This window comes from Syzygium oleosum, unplaced genomic scaffold, assembly GCF_021117445.2.
Source record: "Syzygium oleosum isolate NSW1041296 unplaced genomic scaffold, Sole_v2.1 Sole_v2.37, whole genome shotgun sequence".
Lineage (NCBI taxonomy): Eukaryota > Viridiplantae > Streptophyta > Magnoliopsida > Myrtales > Myrtaceae > Syzygium > Syzygium oleosum.
Window position 1 is genome coordinate 1,793,385 of NW_026607521.1, and position 11,757 is coordinate 1,805,141.

The following is an 11,757-nucleotide window of genomic DNA, read 5'->3' on the forward strand; positions in this document are numbered from 1 at the left end:
TTGGGTTTGGCTAAGGCCTACGATGTACAATAGGGACGCAGGTGATTCTGCAAGACCGAAAGTACACGTGGCCAATCAGTCCTGAACTTGAACCGAACGATCGTGACCTCTGGAACTAGTGATAATTTCTCATTCTCTCAATGATCGAGACCATTAGGATACGGATAACCCTAGGTCGATACGCGTAACCTCTAAACTGCCGCCCGTTAGTGAGAGATTCTGAAATTGAAAGTTTAGCGAATTTTGTTCACGGAATTGGGCTCGGATTTCGATGTCGATTTTCGAAGGCTTAAGAGACTATTTTTGGGAATCTGACGTCATATCACGTTGGCCACACATGTTTGGAGTTAGTACGAGTAAAAATTGGAATTTCGATCCGGGGGTGAAAAATTACGATTTTGCCCCTCGGGACGCCAGCGTTGCTTTTCGAGGCCAAATGAGGTTATTTTTCGAGGCCGACGCCATTTTTGGGTGGCCACGCATACCAGGAGTCGTTATGGCCAAAAATTGGAATTTCGACAAAAATTGGAAAAATAATATTATTTTATTCCCAGAACTTGGCAGTCGATTTTCAAGGGCTTAAGAAGCTATTTTCGCAATTCTGACGCCATATTATGTTGGCCACACTCATTTGGGGTTGATCTAGCCAAAAATTGGAATTTCGCCCCGAGACCGGAAAAATGACCATTTTGCCCCTGGGCTATTTTTGGTCCGAATTTTGGGAAATTATTTGGGATAATTAAATTTAATTATCAGCTGAATTATTGGCCCTATTTACCACTTTGCCCTCAATTATTGGATAGGATTAATCGAGGACCGTCGGATTAGGGGTATTTTGGTCAAATCTCCCGGATCGGCGACACGCGGCGCCCTTGGTTCACCATATTTGACTGCTTGGACCAGCCCACTCTCTCTCCTCCTCATTCTGGCCGGTTCACTCTCTCTCTCTCCTCCCGAAATCTCTCTCCCTCTCTTGTTCTCTCTCGGCCAAGCTTGGCCGGAGCACCGCAGCTGGCCACCGGAGCACCGCAGCCGGCCACCGTGCCTCACCGCCGACCACCTCAGCCCCCAGCCTCAGCCTCACCCTTGTCTGGCCCCTTTCTCTCTCTCCCTCTCTCTCTTTCTTTTCCTTTTTCCCTCCCGAAACATCACCGCCGCCGTGTCGGAGCCTTGCCGCCGCCGCGCCGGAGCTCGGATCGCCATTTCGTCGCCACCTAGCCGTCCAGCCACGCTGTACGACGCCGACCGTACCTGTCCGTACAGCATCCCCCGTACGGTCGGTACTGTAGCATCCGTACGGTCCGCCGTCCGTACGGCCGTCGCGTGGGCCACCTCGCCGACCACCGTCCCCCCGCCGTCCGTACAGTGTCCGTACGGGGGTGTCCGTACAGGTTCGTACCGTCGCCCGTCCGTACGCCGTGTCCGTACACTGCCGGTCGCCGTCCATACCGTCGCCGCCGGGAACGCCGCCGCCGGTTCCACTATTCACCAGTGATCGGCCGCCGTTCCTCGTCGTCGTGACCTTGGATTAAGTGAGTATACCTCCTAAACCCGGATTAGGACTGATAGTGCATTTTTCCGGACTGGTTTAGGTATTATCTGTGTGTAATTCGGACTAGATTGAGGACTGATTGGTGGAAATAAAATCCGAGGAATTTAGTGAGATTATTATAGATAATTATTGGGTCCGGATTGAGAAAATAGCGGCTGTCCATATTTTTGAGGAATGTACCGGATTATAATGGACAGCAAGAATTATTAGCTGAATGGCCGGGATTACCCAGAATGATTGGCTGTTGATTGATTGGTGATCAATTGTGTTTAATTGTGAAATGCCATATTGCGTGCTTGTGTGGCTGAATCGTGCGGAGTGTGATTGGTCAATTGATGGCTTGAATTGTGTATTGGGAATTGGGCCGCACGGTATTAATAGGCCAAGTAAGCACGTGGCTTGTGAATTAGGCACTGTGGAATGACTCTGATTGAACTGTGTGCCTGTGCCTATGTTATGTGGATGCTTATGTTGCATTTCATGGCACGCATTATGAATACCGAGAATGAGGCTTGTGATGAAATTGTGTGAGACTGCGTGCCTGTCATGAGTATGTGATCACCTAAAATACCCTGATGGGTGTTACGTGGGGTTCAGATAATACTGGGTTGTGTGATCACCTAAGGGCCTTCGGGTCGTGACCTTCGGGTCGATATCGTCCTCATGCACTTTGAAGCAGGACGATGCCCGGTACGTCCGGAAGACGACCATCCTCATGCACTTTGAAGCAGGCTTTGGTTCGTAAGGAGATCAGTATTGCGCCTCATGCACTTTGAAGCAGGCTAAAGACACTGGGCCAGATTGGTTGCTGCGCCTCATGCACTTTGAAGCAAGCTAGACGCACCGGGCCGTGAATGTTGTTGGCTCGAGTCGTAATAAATAATAAATTGGGCGATTGCCAGTGTGGGCCAGTGGGCCGGGAAATGCACGTGACATGTCGACGACATTTGCATGCATGAACATGCATGGACTGGCATGCGAGTGTGTGAGACTCGGTGCATGAGCATGTGATTGGCGTACGTGTGATAATGTGTGCCACGTACATGCCGTGATTATTATATATTGAACTGCCTAACCTGCAGGGTCAGAATTATTTGATTGTTGTTACATTATGATTTCAAATATTTGTTTCTGGTCAGGAGATTGCATGCTAGCCTAGCCTAGGTTTAGGGGTTATACTCGCTGAGATTCGTCTCATGATTGTTATAACCCAACATTTCAGACCCCCAACCGTAAAATGCCGAGGTCACCACCTCTTTTTGGGATACCGCATCACATTCAGCGGTCGTCGAGCGTGCACCCGTGTGGAGACGAAACAGCTTATATGAGATATTACTCTGTACTGTTTACTAATGTGGGAGAGTCGTACTATCATACCCAAGAATATGTGGCTTGGTGCTACAGAGGAACCGACGGAGTAATCGGACCCCCGCTCGGAACCTTCGATGTCCGGTGGACGTGGATGATATCATGATCCCATGAGATGGTAAGTGGTGAGATTTCAAATCCTCCAACCCGCTTTGATTGGAGCAGCCGGGGCGAGACCGTGGACGGACCTGCTGCCATGATCGAGGAGGTTGAAGAGCCCGAAGTGCTGTATGCTGATCCAGAACCCTTAGACCATCAAAACGAGATCGAGCCGGAGCCGATGGAATTAGACCCGGAGCAAGACGGAGAAGTGGCGGAGATAGGATCTGATGAGTAGATAGGAACCGAGGACGAGAGAGTAGCAGCAGCAGATATGGAGTCAGAGGAGCAGTCGGATGAATCCTCGGAATCCTCAGATCCTGACTGGAATCCCTAAGAGCACCCTGAGCCATAGCTAGCAGTGGAGGGCATGTGACTTTTTGACTGTAGTCCTCCTTGAGTAGTTGATCTCACCCTAGCCACTTACCCTTTTGACCCAGTGGCTGTTGACTGTTTGTACTGCTCGCTTTTGTTGTTCGATGGGTATTGTAAGAAGGGTTTTCTATAGTAATGTAAGTATGTACATATTTTCTACTGTGATCGTGTTTATTGCTTGGCTATCATTGGCTCGTATTTTATAATAGTCAGGGTTGTTTATTTAATTGCTTCCGCTTGTGCTTTACTCTCTGTTTGGGTGTTGGGTCGGCAACGCTTCCTGGGAGCGTTGCACCATAATCGACCAAGGTAGGGATGTTAGCGCTTCGTGGGGTATGGGGCGTGACAAATTCTGAGTATTGGATATTGTTCATTAAGGTGACAAGGGTTCAGGTTTATGGGGGGACTCTCAATGCACAAGGTTCTGGTTACTGGGCTTGCAGGAGCTCTGGCAAGAGTTGCCCTGTGGGAGCTATGGTGAGTTATACTGACTTTTGTGTGGATTAACTCGCGCATGCACGGTACATATATTTATATAGTGATTGATTTTCATTCCGCTTGAGTTTCTATTCTTTGATTATTTGGCTATTGCTCTTGCTAGTTTGTAGTGTGAATGATATATCGGCCTCGTTATTAGCTAATGATCAGCAAATGACAATCGTCATATGGCTAAGTGAATGTAAGCACCTCCTGACTTGCTTGGTGGTTTTCGACATATTGCAGTAATGGTTAATTAGCTGCCCAAATGACACATAATAATCATATTGCTCGTTTCCTTGTCTTTTTGGGCAGTCGATATCGTTCCAATGGTCGAGTGATGTCGTGATCAGTGGCATAACCTCCATGAACAGCCAAATGTTTCACATCGCGATCGCCAACAGCGCAAATGTGCTTATCCTGAACGTGAAGATAAGAGCGCCGGCACAAAGCCCCAATACCGACGGCATCCACATCAGTTCTTCCACTAGAGCAAACCAATTTGTTGCAATTTTTAAAAGTTTTAAGGCTCAATTATACTTTCTTGATAAGTTTTAGAACTTTCAGTACACTTATCCCTAAATAATTATGGAATTTGTTCAAGGGTGGGGTTACTTCCACCCCTTCGTTGACCAAAACACCAGTATTATTATTAATTGACTTACAAATCCCTTTAATTTACAGGTTCGTTTGTTTTGCAGAGAATTCGTGTTTTGGAAAATATTTTCCTAAAAATGATTGTTTGCATTTCTTAAAATAATTATTCAATAAAAAATATTTTCATTACCTATAAGTTTAAACATTTTCGTGGATGATGAAAATATTTGTCGTTTATACATTTTTATAAGCAGTACAAATGATCAAGTTTAGAAAAATATTTTTCAAATCATTCATTTTCCATAAAACAAAATGATCCTAAAAGTTTAGTCAATTATCAACTCAACTTACCTCTTCTCTCTTACCTTCTCTCTCCAACTTAATAGTAGTAATCCTACCAAATTTGCTCGATTTTGAAGTCCTTCCTCTACACGACATCTACGAATCGCATGTATCCTCCATCGCCATCGACGGCTTCGGAATCTCGCGCTCCTTCACCCACCGTTGACTATCGTCCAAGCATAATTTTTGCCTCGCATCTATGCCTCTTTATTTCTGATGTCAATGAGACTTCTTTCTAAAATGACGGAAAATTAACGAATCATCTTTCTGCTAATGGTTGCATCAGCGAAAGCTTGGAAGCTGTTGATTTCCTTTTTTTGTAGCAAATTTCTTGAACTTTGAATTCCAAGTTCCTCTCTTCTTGCATGGTCTTCACGCGTAATGCAGCTCTTTTTGTGGAGGAAGAAGATTCAACTGTAGAGGCCAAGTCAAATTTGAAGAGTGGCGAGGAACCATCCGTCGTTGAATCAGTCAATGAAGACATGCTTCTGGAAAAGATTGATTTTTTAGCCACCCTTTTGACTCAAATGATTGTGAGGTCAATCTTGATCTTTTGGGTCATTTTGGGCATGCAGTTGTAATCTGAGACAGGCGTTACCGGCGACCAGGATTCTGCTTAGTTTGTGCACGAAATGAACTTTAAACAAACACAGTAAAAGGACTTAAAAGACGTCCTACCTAGAGCACCAAGGGTTGACTCTCAGAAAATCTTCTTCATCAATTCTTGTTCCGGCCAGAAACTGCAGAATCAACCGACCCACAGAACTCGCTAGGGTCGTTCAGTCATTCTTATTATGCCACTTATGATTTGTTGGTGCTCTTGCTTGGTCTTCTTCATCCTACTTCAGGCAAGTCAAATAGCCAGCGGCGTGGTTTACAATATCACGACATCGGAGCCACTCTTCCCGAACCAAACTCTTGTCTCCTCTGGCCACATCTTCGAGCTTGGGTTCTTTACGCCGAATGGCTCAGAAAATCAGTATGTTGGGATATGGTACAAGAACTTCACGCCTTCTAAAGTCGTGTGGGTGGCCAATAGGGATTTGCCGCTCATGTACACGGATCAGTCTGCGAAATTAACGATAGGCAGTGATGGGAACTTGAAGCTCGTGGATGGACAACAAAATATAGTTTGGTCTACCAATGCCTCTGGTCGGTCTGATTATACGTCAGCAGCGCTATTAGATAGTGGAAATTTTGTACTGCAAGATGCAAATTATAGTGAAATATGGGGAAGCTTCGATGATCTGACAGACACTCTTCTTCCGGGCATGAAGATGGGAGTAAATGCCAGGACTGGGCAGAAACACTATTTAATTTCCTGGAGAAGCGACAGTGATCCGTCCCCTGGAAGTTTCTTGACTGGGATTACATCGGAGACGCCGCCTCAAACTTTCACTTGGAATGGTTCAACCCCTTACTGGAGAGGCGGGCAATGGGACAAATCGAAATTTATCGGCATACAAAACATGGACCAATCGTACTCGAGTGCGGTCAATGTCCAGCAAGATATTCAGAAGGGGACCACTTACCTTTCTATCGATTACAAGAGCTCGTTCTTTGTATACATATTTGTTTCGCCTGGAGGATCTCTGAAGATAATGGAGTGGGATGATGGAGCTAAGGTGTGGTTGACAGATCAGGCAGCACCGAACAATACTTGCGAGATTTATGGAACTTGTGGTCCTTTTGGAGTTTGTAACTCAATGAATTTGCCTATTTGCAGATGCTTAAATGGGTTTGTGCCAAAGTCAAATGAAGAATGGAAGAGTGGAAACTGGACCGGAGGATGTGTAAGGGAGACAGAATTGAATTGCCAGAAAGACACAAGCACATTGGCTTCAACAATCGTAAAGAAAGATGCCTTTTGGCAAATGAGCCGGATGAAACTACCTGACTCTGAGGACTATTTATCAGACATTGGAGATCAAGAAGGATGTTTAAGCTGGTGCCTGAGCAACTGTTCTTGCTTGGCTTATTCTTATGTCAGCACCATCGGGTGTATGGTTTGGAATAAAGAAGACTTAATCGATCTTGAGGAATTTTCCACAGCTGGAGAAGATCTATTTGTTCGAGTTGCACATGTAAAAAAAGGTTAGAAATGGTTTCATTGAGATGCGTTTGAGTCAACATCAATCGTCTTTTACATAACTCTCTTTCCCTTTTCAGGAGGATCGCCACAGAAAGCAGTTATCATCAGCCTGAGTACTGTTGCCGGGATTATGTTCTTTGCAGTATTTGTTTTTGGTCTTTGCAAATGGAGAGCTAAGAAAAGAGGTACTATTAAAGAACCACATCAGTGTTTTCAGAGGATTGTGCTTCTATTTTGTTTAATCTTCCATCGCTATGAAGATAGTAAGCTGATTCTTCACCAATAATGAACACAGGAAACTTCAGAAAAACTTCAAGGCCCCTTGACTCTGTAGATAAACCTGAAAAGCCAGGTGAACTGCTACAAGGAAATGCATGGAAAGAGCAGTTGAAGCAAGATGATGCACTGGAATTGACCCTTTTCAGTTTTGATAGCATACTACTTGCTACAAACAAGTTCAGCACGACAAGTAAACTCGGGCAAGGAGGGTTTGGCACTGTTTATAAGGTAAAACCATTCTGCAGGACATTCGTTAAATGAAAATATAGAGATAATTCAAGGTCTAAAAGCTATGTGAATTGCGAAACAGGGAAAGATGGATGATGGGAAAGAGGTAGCTGTGAAAAGACTTTCTAGTAGCTCGGCCCAAGGCGTTCAAGAGTTCAAGAATGAGATCGTCCTAATATCGAAACTCCAACATCGAAATCTTGTTAAACTCATTGGTTGCTGCACTGAAGGAGATGAAAAGATTTTGGTATACGAGTACTTGCCAAACAAAAGCTTGGACACCTTTCTTTTTGGTTAGCTTTTTCTCTCCGAATAACTATTTTTTGGTAATGTAATTTTCGAAATAGCACTAACACTTGAAAATTGTTCTTGTTTGTCATGTTTGTTAGATTCAAGAAAGAAGGCAGAACTCGACTGGGGCAAACGATTCCAAATTATTGAGGGAATTGCAAGGGGACTTCTCTACCTCCATCGAGATTCTTGTCTTAGGGTCATACACCGTGACTTAAAAGTGAGCAATATTCTCCTAGATGAAAAGATGAACCCGAAAATTTCGGATTTTGGGCTGGCACGGATGTTCGAGGGCACTCAAGTTTTGGTGAACACTCACAAAATTGTTGGAACACTGTAAGTTCTCTAGTCCTACTTGAATTATCAATCCTTTGAGTCAATCTTTTGAAGTAGACAGAAATGATTGATTTACCACAATGACTCTGTCACTTTATGTATGTTTCATCCCATTGTCCTTCAATACAATTAAAGAGTACAAAATCTGTTCAACTCAATGCAGTGGCTATATGTCTCCTGAGTATGCCATGGGCGGGATATTTTCCGAGAGGTCTGATGTCTATAGCTTTGGAGTGTTGCTACTGGAGATCATTAGTGGCAGAAAGAACACGACCCTGTATGACCAGGGATATCTCAATCTCCTTTCCTATGTAAGTGCCAAATTCCAACCTTAATCGATATTGTAAGTTCCCTGCAATAGTATGACAGTGTTCTCTTGTAGGCATGGCAATTATGGAGTGAAGGCAAAGCATTGGACCTAATGGATGAAGCAATTGCTGTTAGCTTTCCATTGGAGGTAACAAGATGCATCCACGTCGGGCTTCTCTGTGTTCAGGACCATACCATGGATAGACCAAACATGACCAATGTGGTTCTGATGCTAAGTGGTGAATCAGATCCCCCTCAGCCGAGACAGCCTATATTCACTTTCCAAACTGAAATGCCAAATCGTTCTATTCCATCGCAGCAAGAAAGCATCTGGTCTGTTAACACTGTCACTAATACAATGTTCGAAGGAAGATGATGGCTTTCTTATTTTTTATTTTCCTTTGTCGGCAGATGATTTTGTTGTTATTTTCCAAGGCATTAGTGTTTATTCGATTCAAGAATGGCTTTAGTCTGCTCTATGCAAAAGGTTGAATGAACTGCTCCACTTTTACATGGATTTTAGGCTGTAAATCAGGGGCTTGGAATAGCCGGAACTGTTGGTATTATGAAGGAGATATAACAAGTAATCACCTTCAGGTCTCATCACAGTTGCGTTATGAAGATTTTTATGTTATGGCTTTTCAGATGAAAGACGTCATTATTAAAGCTAGACTAAAGTTCCCAATAAGAATCCTTAGTATTGGCACAGCAAAAGTATTTCCAGCTTCAGTATTGTTAGAAATATGATAAGGAGGGTAGAATTGTAATATTGTGTTCAGAGGGTTTCACGTTATGTTAAGCATATATATTGTAATTCCTTCATTGAATAGAAACTAGAAACAATTTATTATCCTCTCAAATATGGTATCAGAGCTTCGCTCTTAACCCTAGTCCACTTGCCGCCGTCGTCTAGCCGCCGGAATAGTCGGCCATCGTCGCCGCCGCCACCGCGGCGGGCTCCACCTTCATGCGACCCTCGTGCGCGCGATCCCCTCGTGCGCGTGATCCTCGCGCTCTGCTTGTGCGAACCTCACGCTCGCGCGTGCTCTTCTTCTGCTCGCGCGTTGCTCGTGCGACACTACTCGTTGTCTCTGCTTGCACTGCCTCGCCATCACTGACTATGGTTGCTGGATTCTTCGTCTCCCCATGAATTAATCTGATCCATCTGTCACCAAGTCTGTAATCTTTTGGCCAACACATGAATACCTGAAGTCGCTTTTGTTAAAGTATTGCACTGGATGCCGCTGGATGTTGTGGGTGTCGGATGTTGTGGTGCACTGAGGAAACTTGTCGGCAATGATAGAGTTTGGAATTAAGAGGGTTTCCTCCTCTCTTTTTGAGATTCATGGGTATTGTGTTGAAGTGAATTTTAGGTAATGGTTGGTCTTTTAATCGGTGGTGTTTGTGGGTCGTGGAGAATTACAATTGCATTGGGTTATTGGTCGGTCGGCATTCCTCCACCGAGTATTGTGTTCAAGTTCTGATGAAGGCGCCCCTGTTTCTGGTCGTGCGGCTACTGTGAACAGTAGCTAGGTTTTTCCAAAAAAAAAAAAAACAGAACAGGAGCTATATTATCCAATGCAGCGATGACCACAGTCCAGTAGCTACAGTACCTCGGAATATTCAGTCCTCTCTTATGAAAGTGGTTACTCTTCAACATTGACTCGATGGTTATATGATTTTTCCATGAATTGTCATGACTAGTTGTGATTCGATTGAACCCTCATATTGGTGATTACGTTTGGCTGATTGTGTTTTGGAGACTGTTATTGGAGTTGAAGTCTTAGTTGTTGTGACATTGTTTGTGGGTTCAATCATATATTTAGCTTATTAATGGCTACTGCTGCATCCTCTGTTGGATTACCACATTTACAATTGACTTCAGTCAAGTTAGATGGTAACAATTATGCATCCTGGTCTAAAGCTGTTGAGGTTTACCTTACTGCTACCAAACAACTGGATTATCTTACGTCTGAAGCCCCATCAGATCAGAGTAAGGTTGCTGATTGGATTGCTGGTGATGCCTTGATACGTACATTGTTATGGAATAGTATGGACTCGAAGATTAGTCCTCATTTTATTCAATGTAACACAGCTAAGGAGGTTTGGGATAAATGTGCCTTATTGTATTCTGGACAAAATAACATGACACGAGTTTGTGATACATGGGAGGCACTCTTTGATCTTAAACGTAGAGATCAGTCATTATCTGAATATTATGCTCGTTTCACGACTTTATGTAGACAGTTGGACACTTATCTTCCAGCTTCAGACAATGCCGCCACTCTTACCAAAAGACAAGAGGATCTTCGGGTAATACTATTTCTCAAGGCTTTGGGACCTGAATATTCTTCATTACGTCAACAAATTACTTCTCAGAGCTCTCTTCCTACAGTAGATGAGGTTTTCTCTCGGGCTCTTCGTTCGACGCCTACTGAGAAGATTTCAACCTCAGCTTTGGAGACTAGTGCTATGGTTTCTCATGGCACTATTGGACGTGGAACCTGAGGTCACGGTTATAGGGGTCGTGGACGAGGTTTTGCTATGATTGCTGGTCGTGGTGGTCGTGATGGTAGTCGTGGTGGTCGTGATGGTAGTATTGGTGGTCGTGGCTCTCGCTATTGCACCCATTGTCAGAGAATAGACCATACAGAGGCTTATTGTTACAATCTTCATCCTGAGCTCCGACCTACTGTTGCTGCATATGTTGATTCTCCAGCATTAGCATCACCAGAACCTCCTACTGTGCATGGTACATGTGACACCATCACATTGTCGCGAGCTGAATATGATGCATGGGTTCGCTCTCAACAGGTGACAGGCTCTTCAGCTCCCACTGCAACTCTGGCACAGACTTCCCAAGGTAGTTCATCTTGTTTAATGTCTACATTGTCAGACTCCTGGGTCATAGACTCTGGAGCTACTCATCATATTATGGATAACCCTAAGCTACTGTCTTCTTTTCATTCTACATCTCCTAGTGTGTCTAATTCTGTTACATTAGCCGATGGTTCCCAATCTCATGTTAATGGTACTGGAGTTGCTTAATTAAGTCCTTCTCTCTCTTTGTCATCTGTCTTACACCTCAAATCTCCATATAACCTGATTTCTGTTAGCTCATTGACCAAGGAACTGAATTGTTCAGTAACCTTCTCCGCGTCTCGTTGTGTTTTTCAGGATCTGAGGACTGGACAGATGATTGGTAGGGGACATGAATCAAATGGCATGTACTATCTTGATAAACAGATGGTTGCTGCTGCAGTTGGAAAGCGAACATTATCTGATGTGTATCGCATGCATTGTCGAGCTGGTCATCCACCACCGAACATTCTTCGACGTTTATTTCCAGAGTCTGTGTCTGTGAGTTCATTTCAATGTGAAGCTTGTCAGTTCGGTAAACATCATAGGGCAT

General features: G+C 44.2%; 1 protein-coding gene across 2 annotated transcripts; it reads left to right on the top strand.

Annotated features, from left to right (window-relative positions):
- The first annotated feature begins 5,335 nt into the window (after positions 1–5,335).
- Positions 5,336–8,892, top strand: LOC130135780 (G-type lectin S-receptor-like serine/threonine-protein kinase At1g61490). Of its 2 annotated transcripts, XM_056305533.1 has the most exons (8): positions 6,360–6,435; positions 6,537–6,904; positions 6,980–7,087; positions 7,198–7,409; positions 7,492–7,702; positions 7,799–8,036; positions 8,200–8,347; positions 8,419–8,892. In XM_056305533.1, the coding sequence occupies exons 1-8, from the start codon at positions 6,422–6,424 to the stop codon at positions 8,719–8,721; spliced, it is 1,602 nt and encodes a 533-aa protein (XP_056161508.1). In that variant the 5' UTR covers positions 6,360–6,421; the 3' UTR covers positions 8,722–8,892. The 2 variants fall into 2 exon arrangements, with proteins under 2 accessions (XP_056161507.1, XP_056161508.1); XM_056305532.1 differs by having other exon boundaries at positions 5,336–6,904.
- The last annotated feature ends 2,865 nt before the right edge of the window (positions 8,893–11,757 follow it).